At 28.5% G+C, this 23,532-nt stretch overlaps 2 protein-coding genes across 2 annotated transcripts in view; both read right to left on the bottom strand.

Annotated features, from left to right (window-relative positions):
- The window catches only part of LOC113379428, an 87,227-nt gene that overhangs the window by 13,230 nt on the left and 50,465 nt on the right, over window positions 1-23,532 (bottom strand). The window contains exon 2 of the mRNA XM_026619536.1: window positions 534-692. Coding sequence (XP_026475321.1) covers window positions 534-692 — 159 coding nt within the window. The remainder of the gene's footprint in view (window positions 1-533; window positions 693-23,532) is intronic.
- LOC113377104 (vang-like protein 2) lies at window positions 18,131-20,467 on the bottom strand. The gene is given in 3 exon segments (XM_026617303.1): window positions 18,131-18,734; window positions 18,737-20,137; window positions 20,262-20,467. Coding segments are annotated over 2 exon segments (1,641 nt in total). The 5' UTR covers window positions 20,028-20,137; window positions 20,262-20,467; the 3' UTR covers window positions 18,131-18,384.

Raw genomic sequence — 23,532 nt, 5'->3', positions numbered from 1 at the left:
TGAAAAAAGTATAACGCTTAATATGAGTTAAGATATAATAAAGGATAAGTGACACATTTTCTAGATTCACGTGTACTCCAGCAAAAAATCTTATTGAAAATCTTAATAAAAAATATTTTATATTGGAAAACATATTTTTATGGATGTAGATGGAGATTGATTGTTAAAAATTTATCAGTTGATGGTGTATTTAGGAAAAAATTATTTATAATTGTTAATTGTTATAATTAGATTCTTTATAAATTGTTACTTCGACTTTTCGACCACTGCTATATATTGCAGAAAATGATAAAGATACGAATTCGGCCTCAGTATATTTGAGAAATTCTTATATATTATCCTTGTATATAATATAAGCAGTTCCTAAAGGAGAATTTATGTCTCTGAAAAACTTACATGCAGGAAATGCATTTTATAAAACAAGAAATTTAAAATCTCAAGTATTATTTGCTATCGAGGGTAACTGTTTTTGTAAAACCAATTATGCTTTTATAAATTGCAAAAATTCATTCTAATATTAAATTTCGACTTACCAACTGTTTTTCGATTCGGACATTTCATGTCTTCAGTAGGTTCACTTCTATCATGAGGACAAACACATCGATAAGTTCCATCGACAAAAGGATAACAAGCAGTTTCCTCACTGCATCCTTGGTCCTTTTTCCTACAATCCATATTGTGCACACCAGGTTCTGGAAAAAATAAATAAATTTTTAGTATATCAAAATTTAAATTTGTCAATTATCGTTGCAATAATTTATGATTAGTTTGACATTTATCGGTGATAATTTTCTAATTTTCTGCAAGTGCAATAAATTTATTTTAACGTACACGGTATAAAATTATCATACAAATTACATTTATATAATGAACACTTCAATCTATATGATAATTATCACATAAATAAATTATCCGTATTAATGCATAATGATGGCATATATATATACCATATATATATGGGTGGTCCTTAAAATGGACATTGTCGAATTACCTTGCTCCCAAGGGCTCAAATCGTTGGAAATGAGTACCTATTCCTACTACAAGTTAAGCAAAAGTCATTGTAGATAAACAAATTGTTGAAAATTAAGTTTGTTAATTAAAAAAAAAATATTTATATCAGCACACATGGAACAAATGAAGTAAATTTAACATAATGGCTTAAAAAATTATTTGGCTTAATCAAATTTGTTTGGAATCTAAATACTTAGAGTTTTATAAAAAATGTGCAAAAAATTTTGTTAAAGTCTTAATCAATATTTTTATATAATTTATTTTAGTCTAATATAATAATTACGTACTATCTAATTGGATTTTTTTGTTATTTATATATACTGAAAATTTTTCAAATGAGTTCCAAAATTACAAAAAAATCTTCAATCATCTCAAGCTTCACTACTATTAATATTAACAAATAATTTTACCCTTATTTATAAATTGTGGTACAATTACCAATCTTTGCTAAATTCTATAAATGAAAGATTCACTTTTTATTTTCTGGTTATATAATATAATAGTTGTCTACGGTGCAGAATCTTCAGAATTCTTGTTCAATAAAATTCTTTTCCAATAGATTATATAAGATGAAGCGTTTCCCAAATCTGTGTCAGATAATAAAATGTTCTGAAAATAAGTCAGTCTAAACTGCGATTGATTGAAATTGACTTATTAGATCCAGGGCTGATTCCTTTTACTGCAAATTGTATTGCTTTTTTTTAAATTGTGATTGATAGCTTAGATTTTACTGTAAATCATATAGCAAATTAATTTGTATAAAAAATAAATTAAATCTAGATCTAACACTTGCATCAAATATTGGTTAAAAAAATTATAATGTTTGTAAGTACATTTTTCGGTATCATCAAAATTTGAAAAACTCATTCTAAATTTGGAAAGCTCATTAAAATTAGAATTACCAAATTAAGTGATCTATATTATAAATCAGACCTTTGTAATATTTTTGGGCCCACACACACTAGAATTGATGTATTAATTTAATTAATTGCTAGAATTCTTCTTAATTAAAAAATGCAACCGTGTATTTTTTTATTTTACATATAATTGTGTATACTTTTTCTCTATTTATGATTGTCAATAGTTCTGGTCACATCTAGAAAGTTGTGATGAAAGTAGTCTTAAATTTTATAATTTGATTATCACTGAAACTAAAAAATAATTACATATCCATTGATTATGAGAGTGTTTTAATCAGATTTAGTTAACACCCCAAAATTTTAATTCTGAAAGCTAGTTTTGGCATTGGGATATAAGCAGCAATTCTTCTTACAAAATTTGAAGTAGAGAGCACAAAAATAATATTATCCTTATAAAATTTGCGAACCATCCAATATTGTGACCAATAAGTACCAATATATAAAAAAAATCTATATTTCATTTCCCAAGCCCTGGTAAAACACACAAGTCTAGTTTTACGACTGGAAGCCGACATAACTCAACCAGGCTGCCAAAGATTTATTTAAAACCCGACTATTTATCATCAGTAAGGAGGCTATGATAAAATCTAAAATCGATTTTAGTGATGTTCCTAAAATACTGCTCTTTCGGAATACTGATCGAATTTTTGTACTGTATTAAGTTTCACTGGTTGAAAAAACCGATATGATGGACAAGAAAAATATTGATCTTATTAAAAAAAAAGCTTGTAATGATGTATCGTATAATTTTTTTTACTTCTAAGGGTCATTAGACCTTGGCATGCGATACTTCCAACTCCTCATATATAATTCTCATAATTTATTACTTAATTTCCTCCCAGCTTCCATATTCATTTGTAGAGATACATTATCATCTTCAACACAATACAACTCTTTATATCTAATGAATAAAATTAATTTAATCGAAACGTGTATTTAATATAATTATGAATGGTTGACCATTCAGTAGAAGACAATCTTTTTCATTATACGATTATCTTTCAGCTGTAAATGTAATTAAGATAAAGATGCTGTGTCTTTTTTAGTTTCTTTGGATATAAGTGATGGTTCACTGTTAAATGTTGTTTACGATGATTTTAGTTCTGATTTATTGCAATTTTTGAGGAGATATGAAATTGATACAGAATAAAATAAAAGGGATAAAGATTTATGATGTATATTATAATTTCATTTTTTTCTAAATACTATACAAATGTATGACGTTGTTTAATATAATTTACTTTTTTTTTAATTTCATGCCTTAGTAGAGTTGTTGCAGGGAAAACGTTCAGGTCAAAATGTATATTAATTTTTATTATAAAAAAAAGTATTTTAATTTTCATTGACTTTCTATAGGGTAAGTTATAGTACCTAATAGTAAACAAACTTTTGCATAAATTTACGTTTTAAGGTTTTCTGAACATTTTAGCATTGAATCAACCGATATGAATTCGTATTAAAAATATTCGGGAAATTTCAAAATTTTCAGAAAAAAAATTTCAAAAAATTCTAAATTTCCAGAAATTTAGTATTCTCAATAAAGGCTTTTTTTCAATATTAAAAGTTTTCAAGTATTTCTCAAATTTTCAAAAATGTTAAAAAAAATCAATTTTTTTTTCTGAGCTTTTAAAAGTTTTAATTTACGGTACGGAAAGTTCCAGCAATTTGCCTTAAGGCACGATGCCATGCGCCACTAGTTCAATTTAAAATTGAGGTAAAAATTTAGTAGATTTTGTGATAAAATACATTTCATTCATTTAAATCCTGTTTTTATTTAATTTTTTATGTAATATCCTTCATTCTGTACTTAATGATAGTAGTAACTTGATCAATAGAATATTAGATTTCTTACCATTTTTGAGAAAAAAGTTGACCTAAGTCTTCCAAAAGTGTATTAACTAATTTTGGTATAAAATCCCTAATAAGGAGTTTACTTATTTTAATAAGATCTGATCTTAAATATCTTTTGTATATATATATTTTTTTTTTGAATTTTGCCATCTTGTTGTGTATAAATATATATATATATATATATATATATATATATATATAATTTTATAATGTTGTTTTACCTTCTAAAACAATATTGAGAAGAATCCAATGTATTATGAAACAATTTCGACATGCAGATATAATAAAAGTAAACATAATCAAAAAAGCAAATATTGAATTTCGGTCCTCACATCATCAATATATCATGCATGTGCACACATAAATTTCAGAAAATAACAAGGCAAATGTTATATCTTCCAACCATATTAATATTAGAACGCAATTTAAAATACCAAACAATGCGTGGTTATTATTTGTGGTTATATCATTAAAGAACATGAGCATATCAAGATTTTTCGTAATTTTTTATAAGACATACAATATAATATTTCAGAACACTTCAGAAATCAGATCCAGCATTTTGTATGCTATATAAATATATGTAGGTGTTTTGTGGCGTAACACTTAAACGCACTGCCTCGTGTGGACGAGGTCGTGAGTTCAAACCTCTGCTCTGGATAACCAGATATAGTGCAGTAGCAATATCATTTTTACTTGAAAATATAAATCTAAAACGTGTTTCCAATTTTAGAAAATAAGCCCATTTAGAAAAATGCTGCGGTAAAAAGGCAATGAGAAATCTCTAACACCAATTTTCCCTTAATCGAGTTGGAGTTCAACTCAGTTCACAAACCTGCCTAGGATAATACTACCCATTATTTTTTCTTTTATAAATATGGAATTATTTATAAATTTTATTTATAAATTTTAAATTATTATATAGAAAATCGATTATTTCGTATTTTGCAGTTCTACTAAGCATGTTTGAAAATCTTTTGCAATCAATATTGATGAATTGTTCATTCATGTCGTAAAGTTTAAAAATAATTCCTAGTATTTTGAATGCAATATATTTTATGATGTACGAATGATTTTGAATCAAACAAATCTTCGAAAATGTTGCGCAAATTTGTTAAATGATGATTGATGCCTTTCATATGGTTTGGAACAGAAATACAATGACTTGTGTACATAACACACACACACACACACATATATATATATATATATATATATATATATATATATATAATTCCCAGATTTCGACCCTGGATCAACATTTGTAAACCCTCTTATTCCTAAAAGATATGACTTTGAATTCGTTTATTTTATTGTTTATTATTCAATTTTATTGATTTGTCTTTTCATTGAACAATGTTTTTCAATTTGTGTTTTTTCTGATAACCTTGAAATTTTACAAAACTTATAGAATATTTTTCTAGAAAGTTTGAGAGAGAACAGAATTAATTACCTGTATAATTGATTATACACTAACATTTTTCACCAAAAACAATTTTATCAATGTGTATTTTTATAATTTTTTTTTCAGGCGAAGAATAAATTTGAAAACAAAAACAAAACAAAAATTGAGCTACAAAATTTGTTCTCCGTCTAAAAATGAATTCATAAAAACACACTTGTTATTGATAACATTGTTTTTTAGTGAAAATGTGAGTGTATAATCAATCATACAGTTAGTTAATTCTATTACTCTTACCCTTTTTTAAAACTTTCTAATTTTCTAACATTTTGAATATTTTGTTATAATCCACTCTTTTATTTTTATTATTTTCATTTTAATTAAATTGTTATATTTTTGTAATATCACCTCTTCGACAATCTGATTCATTTTACATAAAAAACCACAATTTTCTACTTTTCTTAAATATATTGTTGGTTTAAATCTTATCATGATGAAACATGCATGTTTCTTGACAGATGTCCTGAAGATGGAACGTACCTAGTTCCGAAACGTCGACAGTAAATAAATAAGGAAATGTTTTTTTAAAAAACTTTCTTTTTGGAAGCTCTATAAAATATTTACAAATCTATCTGTAAATATATATATATATATATATATATACATAAAGTATTTCTGCATTTCTCGCCGGCATGTTTGCTTAGTAATGAACTCAATTAAAAATGTATTTCTTCACACAACACGTCCTTCTTTCTTTTACCATCTTGGCAAGTTTTTACTCTTCTCTTATTTTTTTGTGAATCTTTTCTATCATTAAAATTATTTTCTGAGTTAAATCAGCATAAATAATTTTTTAAATTACATCAGATGTTTCACTGATTTTATTTGAATTTGTATTCTCTATTCTAAATCCATCACGATTCCCTAATATAAGATTTCAGGACTGGATGTGGTCAGTTGTTTTCTAGTAGGTATTAAGGAGGATGTGGAATTGTTTGCTAAAACAAATATAGCAGTGTGATAAACATAGTTTTTCGCTCGATTCTATTTGCAAAGCTTTTCAGAGCCATTAGTTAGCACTTGGAAACGAAAATATTGAGTGAATATTTACTACGCAAAACATGGTACAATCGATATATATATATATATATATATATATATATATATATATATATATTTCATTATGTGCGAGCCATAACACAGTATTGTTTTTCATAGCGCTATTTTAATTTTTTTTATTCCTATGAAATTTTATTTTCATCTCCATAAAATGGTATGCTTGACCTTCTCAAAATATTTGAGTTCTACTATGAATTTAAAGAATTAAAGAATTAAAGAGTAAAAAAAGTAGATCAATTGAGCTGGTTCTGTATTTTTTTATAAAAACCTTTAATTCTTATATATTGTAACGTTCACGTTTTCGAAGGATTGCGATTTTTGTTCTATTCGATTTGACTTTATGTAATTGAGTAGTTGGAGAAGAAGAATATAAATATATGTTTCTAAATGAATTTTTATTCTTAATTACCATTTACTAATAATTAATTCTTTGGCATTATAATTAAACTCGGCTGTACATTTGTAACAAAACTGTTATTACCAAAACGCCTGTAAAAATTCATTACTCTTACCCACGTGAAAGTTGTCTGCGAAATCAGAAAATTTAGCCTCATCATTTCGACATCAAAAAGCTTTTAGCAAAATTCATTTTGAAACATCCTACATTCTTTTCAAAAGACCAAGATTCACATAAAAATTTAACATCTTAATTCCTTATTGCTTTCTAAAAGTCTTGTGCATATATTTTTTATTTATTCTGGTATTCATTAATTGTGGTTTTTAACTACATTATAATATTACATTATTTTCAAATTAACTCATGTTTCAACATAAGTATAAAGTGTTTTCTATTATTATCATTTATTAATATCCGATTATGGTTGAAATTCCCAGTTCCATCATTATTGTATTTTTGTAGTTTAATCATTATCAAAATGCCTATAAAAATTCTCCACATACCCAGGAATAAGTTGTGTGAAAGTTCAGAAAAATGTTCCTCTTCCGACATCAAAGAGCTTTTGCAATATTCACTTTTGATGGATTTTATCTTGTGGAGATATGAAATTAAATTTCTTTAACGATATTTTATTAATTTTCTAGTACAATTTGATGAATATTTAGAAACATATTGTGCATAATTCAAACAGTGATTTATAATATATTAATAATAATTAAATTGCAGTTTTAAAATGATCAAAATTACTGAATAAAGTTTGCGTCTCCAAAAAGTTGTTTCAAGTTTTAAAAAAATGTACCAGTATTTTGTTTTAACATCAAGAAGTTTCTAGACAAATGAACAATGCCCTTTTTATATGACTAATTTCAATATAAAGAATTATTTTGGTTCATTTATTAACCTCCCGAAGGAGAAGTTTGTTTTCATCAAAAAATCCAATTCGCTAATTTTATGTTTTCTCGACCTCTCAAGCCATTCTGAATCGAATGAGACCAAATTTGAAAAAAGTATGTTTGTGTGTGTGTGTGAGAACAGATTTTTGCCGTAAATCAACGTTTTCTCAAAAACGGCTGGATCAATTTCAGAAATTTAAAAGCCATTTAATGTATCTCGACGAGTATTATCGTTCCTCAGCTTTGTGCGACGATCGGCCGAGCCGTTTCTTTATCATTTGAAAAAAATTGTTAAATTTTTTGTCCACATTTAAGCTCATACTGCCGAATCGATTTGAAAATCAAAAACTGTTAGAAAGATATTAGTTGGGAATGATACTGATTAGTTTTAGGTGAAAATTTACCGAGCCGCTTTCTTGTAACTAACTGTTGACAAAACAATTTAAGCCTATTTTTATTGAACTTTTTTTGGCGATATATATCATGGTCTTATAGAACTTACTGAAATATTACGGCCTAACGATAATAGTTTAATTTTAAAAATTCATCAAAGTTTGAGAAAATGAGTTGTTTTTTTGACGTTTGTTAAAATTAAAATTAGACGATTTACTTGGTATAACGATAGAGTACTTGGTCTTTTTGAACATACTAAACTATTAGAGTCCCACGGAAACTGGTTTCATTATAAAAATTTTGGATTTTTGAAAATTTGGTTTTAGAAAATATTCCGAGTTAACGTGTTTGTTCGTTCACAATTATGTGTATTGAATCCACTCGGAATACTTTTAATCACTCATAAATGAATTTATTTTTTATTGATTAAGTCGATTATTTGCACATATCGGGAAGTTCGTGTAACTTGCCTCAAGGCAATATACCAATACCAACTAGTTTATTATTCAGTTCTTATGAAGAATTGTGACTATTATACATATGTTTATCATTCAAGTCGTATCATATGTTTTGATACAATATAAATGACCAAATCTTCAATAGCAGATATAAATCCTCGAGCCAGGATCAATCCTTTTAGGATAAAATATTTCTTTGATGTATCAGATTTCATGCGAACTCTACAAAAAGCACGATTTTTGTCATGTGCAGACAGAAGTCAATAACTTTTTTATGATTTTTTTATTTCGATGGAACAGGGCTTGGTAATGAATTTTTAAAGCATTTTTTGTGAATATTTTGTTCAGATTTTTCTCTACAAATGTTAAAAGACAAACCTTAGAAGTGTTTTTGGTAATGAATGTAAGGGTTTGATAAATATGGTTAATTTGACTAGATGATGTATGATTTATTATAAGGATTGTAATTTCAAGATGGAGAAAAAAGTCCAAGAAGTTTTTAATTTGTTAGAGGAGAAGTTTGAGAAATCTTTTCCAATGTTGTTTTCTGATTTATGTTTTCTTGAAGCTTCAAGTCATTCGTTTAACACCGAAATTGGAAAAAATTGTGTGTGTATGTGAACTTAAAGTTGATCTTTCATTGACGTTTTCTGGCAACTATCTGCACCTATTTCAGAAATTTTAATCTAAAGAATGTTTCACGAAATTCTATAAGGACTCGTGTTGATCAGATTATCTCACGATCTGCAGAGCCATGTCTTCATAATTAAATATTTTATACTAACAACTACCCCATAAATTATTTGATACACTTGTAGATTTTTTATACAATTAAGACATACATGAAAGTTTAAGGCAAAATGCCACTTACACCTAGCCAGTGTTGATTGGCAGGATGTTATGTCCTTGAATTTTTCTGACATAGTAGTCTTGGCACATGTTCACACATACACATTTAAATATATATATATATATATATATATAAATTTAATGTCCTGTAATATGCTTGAAGTAAATTTTCGCATCTGTTATTCTGTCTGCGAATTATATAACTCAGAAAAACATATTAACATATATTAATGATGGCTCCAGACTGCTTGACATACATATATGCACATGTTTATAAATATGAATATGAAAATTTTGTTTTTGATTTCAAAGGGGTTTATAGCGCTTTGGTAAACATTTGATATTTAATCACTAAGTACCAGATTCAAACTTGTTTTTCGGACAACCTGATACCAAGCAGTATTAATATCTACACATTTAAATATATATATATATATATATAAATTTAATGTCCTGTAATATGCTTGAAGTAAATTTTCGCTTGAAGTAAATAAAGGTGAAAATATGATCCAAAGAGAACAACCTTTTCCTCAATTGCTGACGTATCTAAAGAAGTATCAAATTTAGATAAAACAACCATTGGGTTGCCTATTGCCCTGAAATTAAATTTTTGGTTGATATTGGTTTTGTCACTTTAACGGAGTAGATTGATTATTTGCTCCATTATGCTCTTAAATAACATAACTATTAAAAAAATAATTTTTATTAAGATGAATAATTATACTTAAGTTATAACTTAAATTATATATATATATATATATATATATATATACATATATTAATTTTTATTCCACAATCCTTCGTCCACCTAACAAAATAAATAAAAATCCAAATAGCAGCCCTCAGGGTTATTACCCCTTTTGTCAACTGTTGGGACTCATTTCATTTTTTTTGTTACGTCCTTAGAGGATCTCAAATATCGAACAAGAATGAAAATTGCTGAAAAGGAAATCTTCAGTAAATAAACTTCAGAAAATAAGATGTTTTTTGTTTTACCTCGTATTTGATTGCAAAGCCATTGTGGAAGATTTTATTAGAAACGACGATCTTGTAAGAAAATAATCATAGAAATCTTTAAATTACATAGTATCATCGCAGGGCAATGATTAAATATATTATTTTTGTTGTTGTCAAATAATATTATCGTTATTATTAAAAAGTAATATGTCTTAAAATTTTGAATTGTTGCTATATACAGAAGTAAAAAAGTATTTTAATTTAAAATATTCTTGAAAGTTATCATCTTATCCTGCATATTTAGGTAAAAATGATAGTAAAAATAAATGATATAATTTACACATCAATATAAATAATTTAAAAAAAAAATCAAATAAATATCATTTTTGTTAAAATGGGGCTTAATTTTTAGTATTATTTTTTATCGCATATAATAGGCACTTTTTAACTTCCAGAAGGAGAAGTTTGTTTTCATCAAAAAATCATATTTGCTAATTTTATGTTTTCTTGGCGTTTCAAGCCATTCTGAATCGAATGAGACCAAATTTGGAAATAGTATCTTTTTGTGTGCGTATGCGTGAACTGATTTTTTTCATCGATTTTGAAAAATCCACTTTTTCTCAAAAACGGCTGGACCGATTTCAGAAATTTAAAAGCCATTTGATGTATCTCAATGAGGACTATCTTTTGTCAGTTTTGTGAGACGATCTGCCGAGCGGTTTTTTTGTAATTTCGAAAAAGGTGTTAAACTTTTCGTAAAACATTTAAGCTCATACTACCAAATCGATCTTAAAAAATCATACTGTTCGAAAGATATTAGTTGGGAATGATACTGATTAGTTTTAGGTGAAAATCTGCCGAGTCGTTTTCTTGTAATTGACTGTTGAAAAAAAATTCAAGCCGATTTTTTTGGAACTTTTTTTGGCGATATATATCATGGTCTTATAGAACTTACTGAAATATCACAGCCTTACGCTAAGTAGTTTAATTTTAATAATTCATCAAATTTCGAGAAAATGAGTAGTTTTTTTGACGTTTGTTGAAATTAAAATTAGACTTTTTACTTGGTATAACAATAGAGTACTTGGTCTTAATGAACATACTAAATCATTAAAGTCCTACGAAAATTGGTTCAATAATAAAAAATGTTGATTTTTGAAAATTTGCTTTTAGAAAATACTCCAAATTAACGTGTTCGTTCGTTTACAATTGTGTGTAATAAATCCACCCTGAATACTTTTAATCCACTCATAAATTAATTTATTTTTTATTGATTAGGTAAATTATTTATACATATCAGGAAGTTCATGTAATTTGCCTCAAGGCAAAATACCAATACCAACTAGTTTATTATTTTAAATTTATACTTTATTTTGTTTGTTTCTTTATACAATCATTGCTTGTAGAGAAAGGTCTTGTTTTACAGAAAGATGACACGTGTCAAAGCAATTCTCTACATTAATTTGAATAGTCTTTTGATTAATACACGCATATATGTATATACACAATAGATAAACTATTGATTCGTATATTACATCCTCAAATCCAATTATCCACGATCCTCGTCTCTATGCACAAATCCTATTTCAAGTTGCTTTAATTGTGTATTTGCCCATCATGCAATAGGGAAGTTTATTGAAATCATCATACCCAAACCATGAAAATCCGAAGGATTATTAGTTTAACAATAGTATTGTTATATTAATTCGGTTTGACTCACCAAATGACAAAATAGTTGGTAATGAATAGGAATTAACGATGGATGAGTGTGATAAATATTACAGATTATATTTGGTGAGTTAATGGAATTGGAGTTAACTTGTTTGACTTGAAATGATTTTGTTTGTTTTAGCCAAAATAATTAAATCGAGTTTCTGAAGGATGTGGTGTAGTAAAAGTATCACCCATGTATCACCCAACTTTCTCGTCCTTGCCAGTGGTATGTTTATTTAAACTTTTCCTTCCTTAACTGGAATTCTGCTCAGTTCTTTCTACGGTGAGATTGATGACATTGGCAGCCCAATATTTTTGAGGTTATTTATAATCGAATACAATTTCCTTTTTAATCGCAAAGTTATATCCATCTTTCTCTTCCGTCGATTTTATTTTTTTCCTTCTATTTTGGGACCACATTTGAAATATATCAAAATGCAATTTGTCGATCCTTCAAAGATATGTTTTTAGTTTATACATAGCTTAAACTAGATCAAAACTATTAGACAAGGACAACCACTGGGCAGACTTCTTATGTAACTAGATATTTTTTTTTTTTTTAAATTTTATTTGAACAGCAATCAGAACTAATGGGTTCTATGAGCTGTTGTGAGTAAGATCTTACAAATTACAGATAATATTTTAAAATCGGACACTCCACTCCAACTGAGTTACCGTTTTTGGTACTTTTTGCCCGGTATTTTCGAAACGGCTAGACCTGCCTGTGCCAAATTCTAATCAGCGCGCCTCCTTATCACTACAAATCGAATGTTTTTTTTTAATTATTCAAATCGGTTGATCCGTGTTCCCAAAATCGTCAACGAAAATTTGTATCCGCGCACGAACACACAGACACATACATCCATTTTTTTCTAAGGTATGCCAAAATGTTCAAAAACCTCTGAAACGTAAAGATATATAAAAATTTTCATTTTAGATTTTTTTGCGATTACTATAACTTGCCCTACGGGAAGTTAAAAAATATATAGTGTGCCCAAACATAGCAAATTTTGCCAATTAAGTTCTTCAAAAATGAAATTTACTTCACCAAAAATATTTTAATTCGCACTCACTTATAAAATTGAGAGTCTGTTCATTTATAACAACAAAATTATTCACATTTTATCATTAACAGAATTCCTGGAGCTATTTGAGAAATGTGTTTATACTCGTGTACCTTCTCAAATATTTTTGGTCGATTATAATTTTGCGTTTAATGAAAATATGTGCACGGCCCAACTCCGAGATTTTCTCAGGACATCGGAAAATGCCCTAAATATTCGTCATAAATTCTGCGACGCTTCAATGGAAAATGTTGCTAGGATATTATCACATTCTGCTCCAGAATCTTTGTACATAAATTCTTTAAGTAATTTGGGATTTTAAGGTCCGAAGTAGGGTAAAGAACATTTTGTTGTCAACTTCTCGAAAAAAATACGATTGGCTAATTTTATGTTTCTTGACGTTTCGAGTTATTCTGAATCGTTTGACACTAAAATTGGAAAAAGTATATATACATATGTTTGTGAGCCAAATTTGATTTTGAATTTAATGTTTTCTCAACAACTGATGAAAACTGAAACTGACTAATGTACATCAGGCCCTGAGGCAAATTGCCGCATACACCTAATTTTAATATCTGTTTATTTATGTAGGTACGTGAATCTCATTAATAATTTTGCAAAATACTAATTCCAACCCAAGTTTGATATCTTGAGCAAAACACATGGCACATATTCACATGTCAATTAATTTTGATAAACAAGGCTTAAAATTTCAGTGTAACGTCGGGTGAAGCCGGGAAAGCGAATAATCGGGTTTTCCGACGTTTTCACTTAAGATTACACCATATGTGACATAAATATTGACTTATTGAATTTTAGTGACATATAACATACACATATGGTAGATGAAGAATTCGAGTTATTTTATTATTTACTCGTTGTTCCCATATATTGATTTTGACGACGTTGTTTGTAAAACTGGGGCATCATAAAATATTTATTTCCGTGAAGAAAGAAAAGGTGGCATAAAATTTCAAAAATGATAATATTAAACTTATAAAAATCCCAATAATCAGGGCAAAATTCGTAATAACCAGTGTGATAATTATATTTCTAGAGATTAGTTCTTTAATTACAAAAGCTGCCTCGAGGATCATCCAAACCCACTTGTCAAGAAACTATATTACAACTCTACCAGGGCAAGGTAGAAAATAAAATTCACATTATATTAAAACATGTCAATTTTCAGAATTTCTGACAATGGTCAGAAAATGTTGAATTTTTTAAGTCATTTATTCTGCGGATTTACATGTTGTCCACATCAGGAAAGGTGTAAAAAATATATAATAAAAAAATAGATCAGTTCTGAAATTTGAACACATTGATGATACTAAATAGTGATACTAAATCACTTCAAATTTCTTAAAAAAAAAACAGAATACTCTTTTCTTGCAAATTTTTTACAAGAAATTGGAGATAGAAGGGATTTGTTTTTGCAACTATAAAATTTAAAATAGATCAAATTAGTAATAGTAGTAAAATTTATAAAAATCATTCAATTTCAATATTTCTCACAATTACTATGGGTGTACTTTGATTGCAACCATAAGGAATGATAATTTTTCATGTTTCTTTTCTCTACTGTGTAAATTCGCTATGAAATTTAAAGACGATAAAACTTCCATCATGATTATAAATTTCTATCTTTAAGGTTTACTTATCATTAGTTTCCAATATTCTAAAGGTGTGCACTTATTGTAATAAAAAGAAATTGTGAACTTTTCCTATAACTTTGCGTTACTGCAAACTCCTTAAGAAAAGGCGACTAATAAATTATATGCACAGGCAGCTATTAAATTTTAAATAAATTAAATATCGATTAAATCGTAGGAGTTTTATGATGGATTATGAAAATTAAAATACAGCAAGGAAAATGCGGTGAAATATAAGTTTAATACGTTGATGCATTAAGGAAATGATTTTCCAATATTCTAAGATGTATAGATTATCATTAAAAGGAATAGTAAGTTCTTCATAGAACGTTGCATTATTTTCATCATGGTTGTTCTAGACATTTTGTTGTAAATGGAAAAAAGCTTTGGGCAAATTTATTAAATGTACTTCCAGTTATTTCCGTCTTTAAATCACTGGAAAATATGTCCATATAGCTCAACTTACCATTTGTTTAGAATTAGAAGAAAATTGCCAAAACTTTTGTCGCCAAAAATTCTAATTCGATTTTAAAAATACTCAACTCCTTCTCATTAATATTCTCAACCTTTCTGTGACTATTTTTTTGAAGTATATGCATTACTCTACGTTTTTCATCTAATTGGACATACGAATCTTTCAAGTTTTTTCCGTGATACTTCGTGGACATGATTTTTTTTTTGATTTATTGAATAAGAAGTATCGTATTTCATATAAAAATGTTATGTCATCATTTGATTGCTTTTCAAAATCTGATTCCGATATTATACAATCATATCAAGGCTGAATTTTATTTGCAAGTGAGTTAATAAATCTTTTGCTCTAACACATTTTTGATAGAATAAAATGAATTTCATTGTTTTGCTACTGATGCAGACAGGAGATGAAATTAAAATATTGAAATAATGATACCAAAAGGTAGTTTTAAATAACTTTAAATACCATTATTTCAGCATTTTCAAAGATACGGGGCAAAAAGTGCCAAAAATGGTGATTCAAATTTTGAGAGAACGGAGCGTCCGATTGGAATAATTCAAATTTTATTTATTTTGACAAAATGAAAAACTGGTGAAATGGGAAGGCAGTTCTAGCGATTTTGGAGATTCAACAAAAAAAGTAAAAATAAATGACATTTGGCAGACAAAAATGATTATTAGACATATGCACATCAAATTATCACATATTTTATAGATATTTTAATAATAAGAACAAATTTTGTTTTCTATGGGGTCATTGCTTCAAAAAAGTTCAAAGTTTCCAAAATACAAAAATTCAAATATTCCAAAAAGGTCAATTCTTTTCAAAAATTTTAAAAATCTCATAAATCTATTTTTTCAATTTACTACAAAATGTGTTTTTTTTAACATTTTTGTACGGGAAGTTACAGCAATTTGCCTTAAGACACAATGCCATTCACCACTAGTTTTTTCTTTTGCAATTTATTGCAAATCTAAAAATTCGTTTGGAATGAAATTATTGGAATTATTCTAATAATTGATCAAAAGAATTTTATAATTCTCAACTTTTCTTTGCAGAAATTTCGACAGCAAAAAATTGTTTCCAAAACGCTGCTGAATATTTGTAAAGCTGAATGTAGAATTTTGACGACCAAAGACTTTACCACAAAGCCACGAGCAAGCTCATATCTTAAAATAGTTAAATTAATTTAATCCCTTGATGATTCATTCGAAATTTTGGCATCGCACTCACATTCTTAATTATATCAAATTTTGTGTATAGAACTCCAAACCATCAACAAACAAAATGTGTTCCGTACCAATAGAAAATAAACAGAATGCGCCAGAATACAAACATTGGACGAAATAATATAATCAGACTATTGTTTGTGGTATGGTTCGCGATTGCGTAAGTAGTCTGTAAATACACGCCTTGGTTAATTCAATAATAAATATATTGATTAATGGGCAGATGAATCAGAAAATATATTTCCACGAAATAAATCAGTGCTGAAAAACAGAAAAGTGATAGAAAAATGCTAAAGATTTGATTTGACGCATATTCAGTTATTAACTTCCCGAAGGAGAAGTTTGATTTTCATAAAAAATCCGATTCCCTAATTTCATATTTTCTCGACGTTTCAAGCCATTCTGAACCGAATGAAACTAAATTTGGAAAAAGTATGTGTGTGTATGTGAGCAGATTTTTTGCTGTAAATCGACGTTTTCTTAAAAAAAAAGCTGAAACAATTTCAAAAATTTAAAAGTAATTTGATGTATCTCGATGGGGACTAGTTTTTATCAATTTGCGCGACGATCAGCCAAGCCGTTTCTTTGTAAATAGCAGAAAAGTGAAAAAAAATTGTCCACGTGGACGTACGTTTCAAGCTCTCAATTCTCAATTCTGAATCGATTTTAAAAAATCAAAAACTGTTCGAAAGATATTAGTTGGGAATGATACTGATTAGTTTTAGGTAAAAATCTACCGACCCGTTTTCTTGAAATTACCTGTTGAAAGAAATTTTATGCCGATTTTTATGAAACATTTTTGGGCAATAGATCTCATGGACTTATAAAACATACTAAAATGTTACGGCCCTACGACAAATAGTTTAATGTTAAAAATTCATCAAAGTTTGAGAAAATATTATAGTCAAAATTTGTGTCAAAAGTTGCTTTTGTAATATGTTGAGTCAATCGATAATGATTCATTAAAATTTAAAATAATGAACTAGGTCATACAAGCACGTTAATTAAAATTAAGCACGTGTCAATGCAATATAATTAATATAATTACAGTTAACTTAAATATTCTTGAGAAAACTATAGTCGAAATTGCAATGTTTAAATTTAATTAACAGCAATAACTTTATTTTTGAAATAAACAGTTGAAAATTTTATCTAAATATCTAAAGTTCAATTTCCATTAATTAAGTCAGTTCCTACACATTTCGGGAAGTTCATGCAACTTGTTTTAAGGCTAAATGCCACTTTCAACTATTTTTTTTTTTTTTTATAAATTCATAAAGACAAATCAAATCATCCAACAATGGTTTTTTCACCACTATGAATGAGTAAAAAAATAAATCAAAATAAATAAAAAAGCACATTTTTATATATAAGAATGAACATAAGAACTTAGTAGGATTCTGAGCAGAATCTTTGACGCAAAACCTTAAAATTAATTTCAAAAGATTCATTAATTATTATGAAGTTTAAATAAATAATTCAACACATTATTTATAAAAACATTTATTATACGTTTTGAGAATCAAGTTTGTTCCCATCATCAGAATATCTGATACATATACAAAAAGTGATATGCTTAAATATGAATTATGTATATAATATGTATAAATACCAAACAATCATTGGAGTATATCATATCGTAGATTCTAAAAAAAAGTGTTTCTTAAGTACATACAAGAAAATACACATTGAAAATACCTATATTTATGAGTATTATGATAATAAATAAATATAAATTAAAGCTTCTACAATTAGCTCAAAATATTGCATAACTTATACCTAATCAGGTTGTGTTAGAATTTAAATTTGCAAGAGCAGAATTTTGTTCCAACACATCGAGCCAGTGATTTAATACTTTTGTTTGTTGCTATAAAAAGTTTTGGCAACATATTAAAATAACCGTATATAAGTATGAACTTATATACAAGTTTTGTCTTTTTGTATTTCGAAATTTTCAGGGCACACAAAAATGCCCCAGGTCGTTGGTTAGTAATCACAGTATCAAACTGATGTTTCTGAGTTCAAGCGTAGTACGAATTTGTTGCTTTTTGGGTCCACAACCTCCTCAGTTATACTGAAGTGTGGTAGCTGCCGTATGTAGCATAAGAGTGATATATCATTTTGGCGTAACTGGAATGTGATCCCATTTTGAATGGGTCTCGAGAGTAATTCCTCACAAATCAAAGCCCAGCTTTGTACTGAACGTTGCTCCTTCTCGTTTTGCAAAACTGGTTCTTCTACTAAAAATGGTTCTAAGAAGGCTTTAGGAGTGAGATCGTGACTTAAGCAATGTCCTAAGTGTGTGAGTATTGATTCAACTGAGTGACGGGGCTGTTGGCGTGTCACTCTCAATATTTTTGAAGAGCTCGAGCCATGGATGGGAAAACTGCTCGAGCTGCTTCTTGAGCATCCATTGGAATTGCAGGCATGGGCTCGTGATGAAGTCTTTTGATATGCGTGAAGGCCTCTTCGGCGGCTGTTATAAGGCGGGCGCGACGTTTTTTGACTCGTCTTTCGTACTCGTGCTGCTCATAGAACCTCTCATTATGAGATGAATCTCTTCTTCTTGCGTGTGCAGCTAACATCGCTCTTGACTGGCTTTGTTGGGCACTATTATTTGTGATACCATCCACCTCATAAAATTTGAAACTCGTTGATGTTTTCCTTTGTGATTTGGAAACAGGTATTCTTTCTAAATATGGATTGTATATGGGGAATTCAGTGTAATATTTTTGTAAAACCCAAGCTGCTGCTCTTTGAATACTCAATTGACCGATAGCATAAGCTTTACTTTGTCCATCAGGGCTACGTACTATTTTAATGTAATAGGCTGATTGCAAATGCCTTAACTCAAGAAGAATTACAGCTATGTAATGTATGAATAAAAGAGTATCAGTAAAACTTGAAGCATAAGCTACAAGTGAGCGATAATAAGGTGAATCTTCACCTTCTAAAAATTCTTTAGCCCCTTCAGTTACTTGTACAACATAAAAAAGCCAGTATGAGAAAACACATATAAAAAGAAGTATCAACACAGCACTTCTGAATAAAAATATTCTAGGATATGACGTGTTCGGTTTACGTAAAAATATTGCCCAAGCACCTATCGCTAATAATACTAATTTAAATGCAAGAGATATAAGTAAGCCTTTACATTCAGCCCCACAAGCTAACAACTGTGTTAGCTGATGTGGTTGCAAAGCCAAATTACTAAACAAACTAGGAAAAAACCCTAACTTCGGCATAACAGCCATTGCTAAAGGACTAAGAAAAGCCACCACGGACAAAATAAAAGTTAACACTGAACCCACATATCGATGACAAACAAATCCCAACCCAACATCATTATCCGGCCAAGTTGAAATATCTTCAATAGACTGCGACTGCTCAGAGGTATTTCCAGTGACAGCGGTGGTATTTTCACCCCAATTATCATCTTGTTGCAAGATCTGCACCTCGATGACTTCTTGGCCATCTCCACGTTCAGAGGACAAGTTTGCTGTTGTTTGAAAGGGTGCCATTGAGGAGTCTTCTATTCTTCTATTTGATTTAGAGCTTCTGGTGCTACGATGAGAATGTGGCTTGTGGTTTCTCGGTCTGCGAGATCGCCAACTTTGATCAGATTTTACAGACTCTGTCTCCATAATGGGATGGCAAGGCGCCGGTTCTTGGTAATAATTCTCTTAGAACAAGCATGGAGGTTGTAATAATAGTCAGAGGAATAGTTATTTTGTTGGTGTGAAATATCAGGCACCTGTTAGAAAAGCACGGTTCTATAAGAATCTTATAAGAAAAGTAAATTAACTACTAGAACGTAAACATTTATAGCGATATATGTATGATATAGTATAATTAAAATATTTTGTGTAGGTAATTACTTTTTTTGTCCACGCCTGAATAATTCACGAAGTTTTCTTCTGATATTAACTCATTTTTCAAGTTGCGGCTTGTAGATTGTAGTAAAATATCATTTTCCCATGTTCTTATTTGATTCACAGCACTTGTTTATTTATAAATAAGATATTTTATTATATTTTTAACTTTTTTGTCATAAATTAACCTTTAGTTTACGTTTGTATACGCGTCCATTTTCCGCAACGCTGACATCTGACAGTTCGTCAGTCGCCACTAGCGCCGCAGGTGTGTGAAATTATAACTATTGGTCATTACTATTTCATTTTGCACCTTTTTGTGTTTTTGCACCTGCCTCTCTATTAATTAATGTATATATTTGTATATTTTTGTAGAGAAATCATGAAACTAGTGGTGCGTGGCATCGTGCCTTTAGTCAAATTGGAACTCCCCGTATCAAAAATTCTATTTTTTTAAAAAGATTTTTTTTTTTAATCTTTCAAAAAATTTGATTTTTGAGATTTTAAATTTTTGAAAATTTTGACTCTTTTGAATAGAAAGACTTGGAAAAAAATGTGTGTGCCTCAAGGTAGTATTTTAGGACCGATTTTATTTTCCATTTATACATATGATATGCCTACAAAAATCAACACGCAATTATTAATGTATGCGGATAACACTGTAATTTTCACTTCGGGCAAACCAGATAAAGCAATCATTAAGAAATTACAAAGTCATTTGAACCAAATTATAAAATACACAAATAAATGGAAAATAAAAATAAATATTGACAAAACAGAATCTATATTCTTTACCAAAAGAAGAATTAATCCTACACCCAATATAACCTTGCATCTTAATAATAATATCATACCATGGAGTAGTTCTGTTAAATATTTGGGTGTCATCTTAGACAGAAAACTTAATTTCAATGAACACATTAGTAATAAAATAATTAAATTAAAAAATGTAATATACATATTATACCCATTGCTAAATTATAAAAGTTATATTAATATTGAAAATAAAAAAAGAATTTATATGGCAATAATTAGATCCGCAATGATATATGCTTCCCCTATTTGGTGTATGACAAACAAACATAATATTAAGAAACTACAATCAGTACAAAATGTTTCATTAAGATTTGTTATAGGTCAAGCAAGGAATCCAATAAATATGCATTATATTAGCACAAAGTTCCTACATGATTCCACTAATGTACCATTAGTGAGAGATTTTATAACAATAATCTCTGAAAGATTTTATACTAATTGTTTATTTAACTTTAATCCTAATATATGTAATATTGGATCGAACGACAATACATATTGGTACAATAAGTACAAGCTACCATCATCAATAAAAAGATAATCAAGTATAAAATATGACAGAGATCAAATTACTCTCAAACTATTCCTACAGCATATGTTATTAGTCTTTTGACTATATTCCAATCATATATGTAATATGTATTCTTTTTGTTATTATTATTGTAAATATGGTTTTTAGTGATTATTTTTACCATGATTAAAAAATTATTTATAGGTTAAGTTAATTTTTATTAGTTAGTATTAAATATAAGTTTATGTATTTATATCTTAGGATAGTTATACATGTTTATTAAATTGTATAGAAATATGTATGTATAATCTAATATAAATGAAATAAATAAATCTTTAAAAACTAAAACTAAACTTGGAAAAAAATGCTTCTTTTTCAAATATTTTGGAAGTTTTAAACTTATTTTCAAGGCAATGTTTTTCAAACGTTTCTCTTTCATATTTTGCACAAAATCAATTCTCTCGTCAGTAGTCATTTTATTTTTTTACATGTTTTAAAACGTTTAACTTTAATATTTTTTTTTTTTTATTTAGGTTTGTTTTCTAATTTCTTTTAGTTTGCTTGTCAGTAGAGTCCTTTCTGTCTTTTATTTTGGTTTGCTTGTCAGTGTAGTCTTTTTTTATTTTCAAGGATATTTAATAATTTGCTCGTCAGTAGAATCCTTTTCTTATTATTTTCTACAATATTTAATTATTTGCTTGCCAGTAGAGTCCCTTTTCTATGTAATTTCAGCTTCCAGTCAGTAGAGTTCTTTATTCTTGTAACTTCGGTTTGCTCGTCAGTAGAGTCCCTTTTTTATTATCTACAATATTTAATAATTTTTTAACTGCATAGAGTCGAATTATCGAAGCGCGTATGCGCCGCGTCGCCGTCTAAAGGACCAACGATGTTACAGAAATCATAGAAATATAAACAAAAATGATACATATTATTAAAATCTCCATAAAATATCTGATAATTTGATGTGCATGTGTCTAATGATCATTTTTGACCGCCAAATTGCATTTTTTTTACCTTATTCACTAGATTTCCGAAAACGCTAGACCTGTCTTCCCAAAAATTTAATCAGTTCATCTTCATCTTGTCAATATAAGTAAAATGTTTTTTGAATTATTAAAGTCGGATGCTCCGTTCTCTTAAAAACTAAGTTACCGTTTTTGGCACTTTTTGCCCTGTATCTTCGGAAAGGCAAGACCTGCCTTTGCCAAAAACTAATTAGCACGTCTCCTTATCAATATGAATCGAATGTTTTTTTGATCATTCAAATCGGTTGATCGGTGTTTCCGAAATCGTCGACGAAAATTTGTATCCGCACACACACACATCCATTTTTTCTGAGGTATGCCAAAATGTTCAGAAACCCCATAATATAAAAATTTTTATTTTAGATTTTTTTGCGATTACTATAACTTATCTTACTTGAAGTTAAAAATTGCATTTTGGTTTAAATTTAAGTGCATTTTCTAATTACAATAGGTTTACTTAATATGCAGTTGTAATATTATGTATTTTGAAGCACTTAACAAACCCTCTTATTTTATATTCTAGACATTTTTTTAACTTCCCGTAGGGTAAGTTATAGTAATCGCCGAAAAAACGGAAATGATTTTTTTTATATATCCATACGTTTCACAACCTTCTGAACATTTTGGCACACATTAGCAAAAATGTATGTGTGTGCATGTATGTACGGATATAAATTTTCGTCGTCTATTTCAGGAATACGGTACAACCGATTTGAATGATTCAAAATACATACATTTGATTCCTTGTTGATAAGGAGACGTGCTGATTAGTTTTTGGCGAAGGCAGGTTCAGCCGTTTAGAAGACACGGGGCAAAAAGTGCGAATAATGGTAATTCAGTATCTGAGAGAACGGACCGTCCGATTTCAAGTATTCTTGACTTGCATTAACAAAATGAAGTACTGGTCAAATTTTTGGGAAGGCAGGTC

Source organism: Ctenocephalides felis, unplaced genomic scaffold (assembly GCF_003426905.1).
Source record: "Ctenocephalides felis isolate EL2017-DRISC unplaced genomic scaffold, ASM342690v1 CF-g0.4_SCAFFOLD_00845, whole genome shotgun sequence".
NCBI classification, from domain to species: Eukaryota; Metazoa; Arthropoda; class Insecta; order Siphonaptera; family Pulicidae; genus Ctenocephalides; species Ctenocephalides felis.
This window is presented reverse-complemented; position numbering and strand designations above follow the sequence as displayed.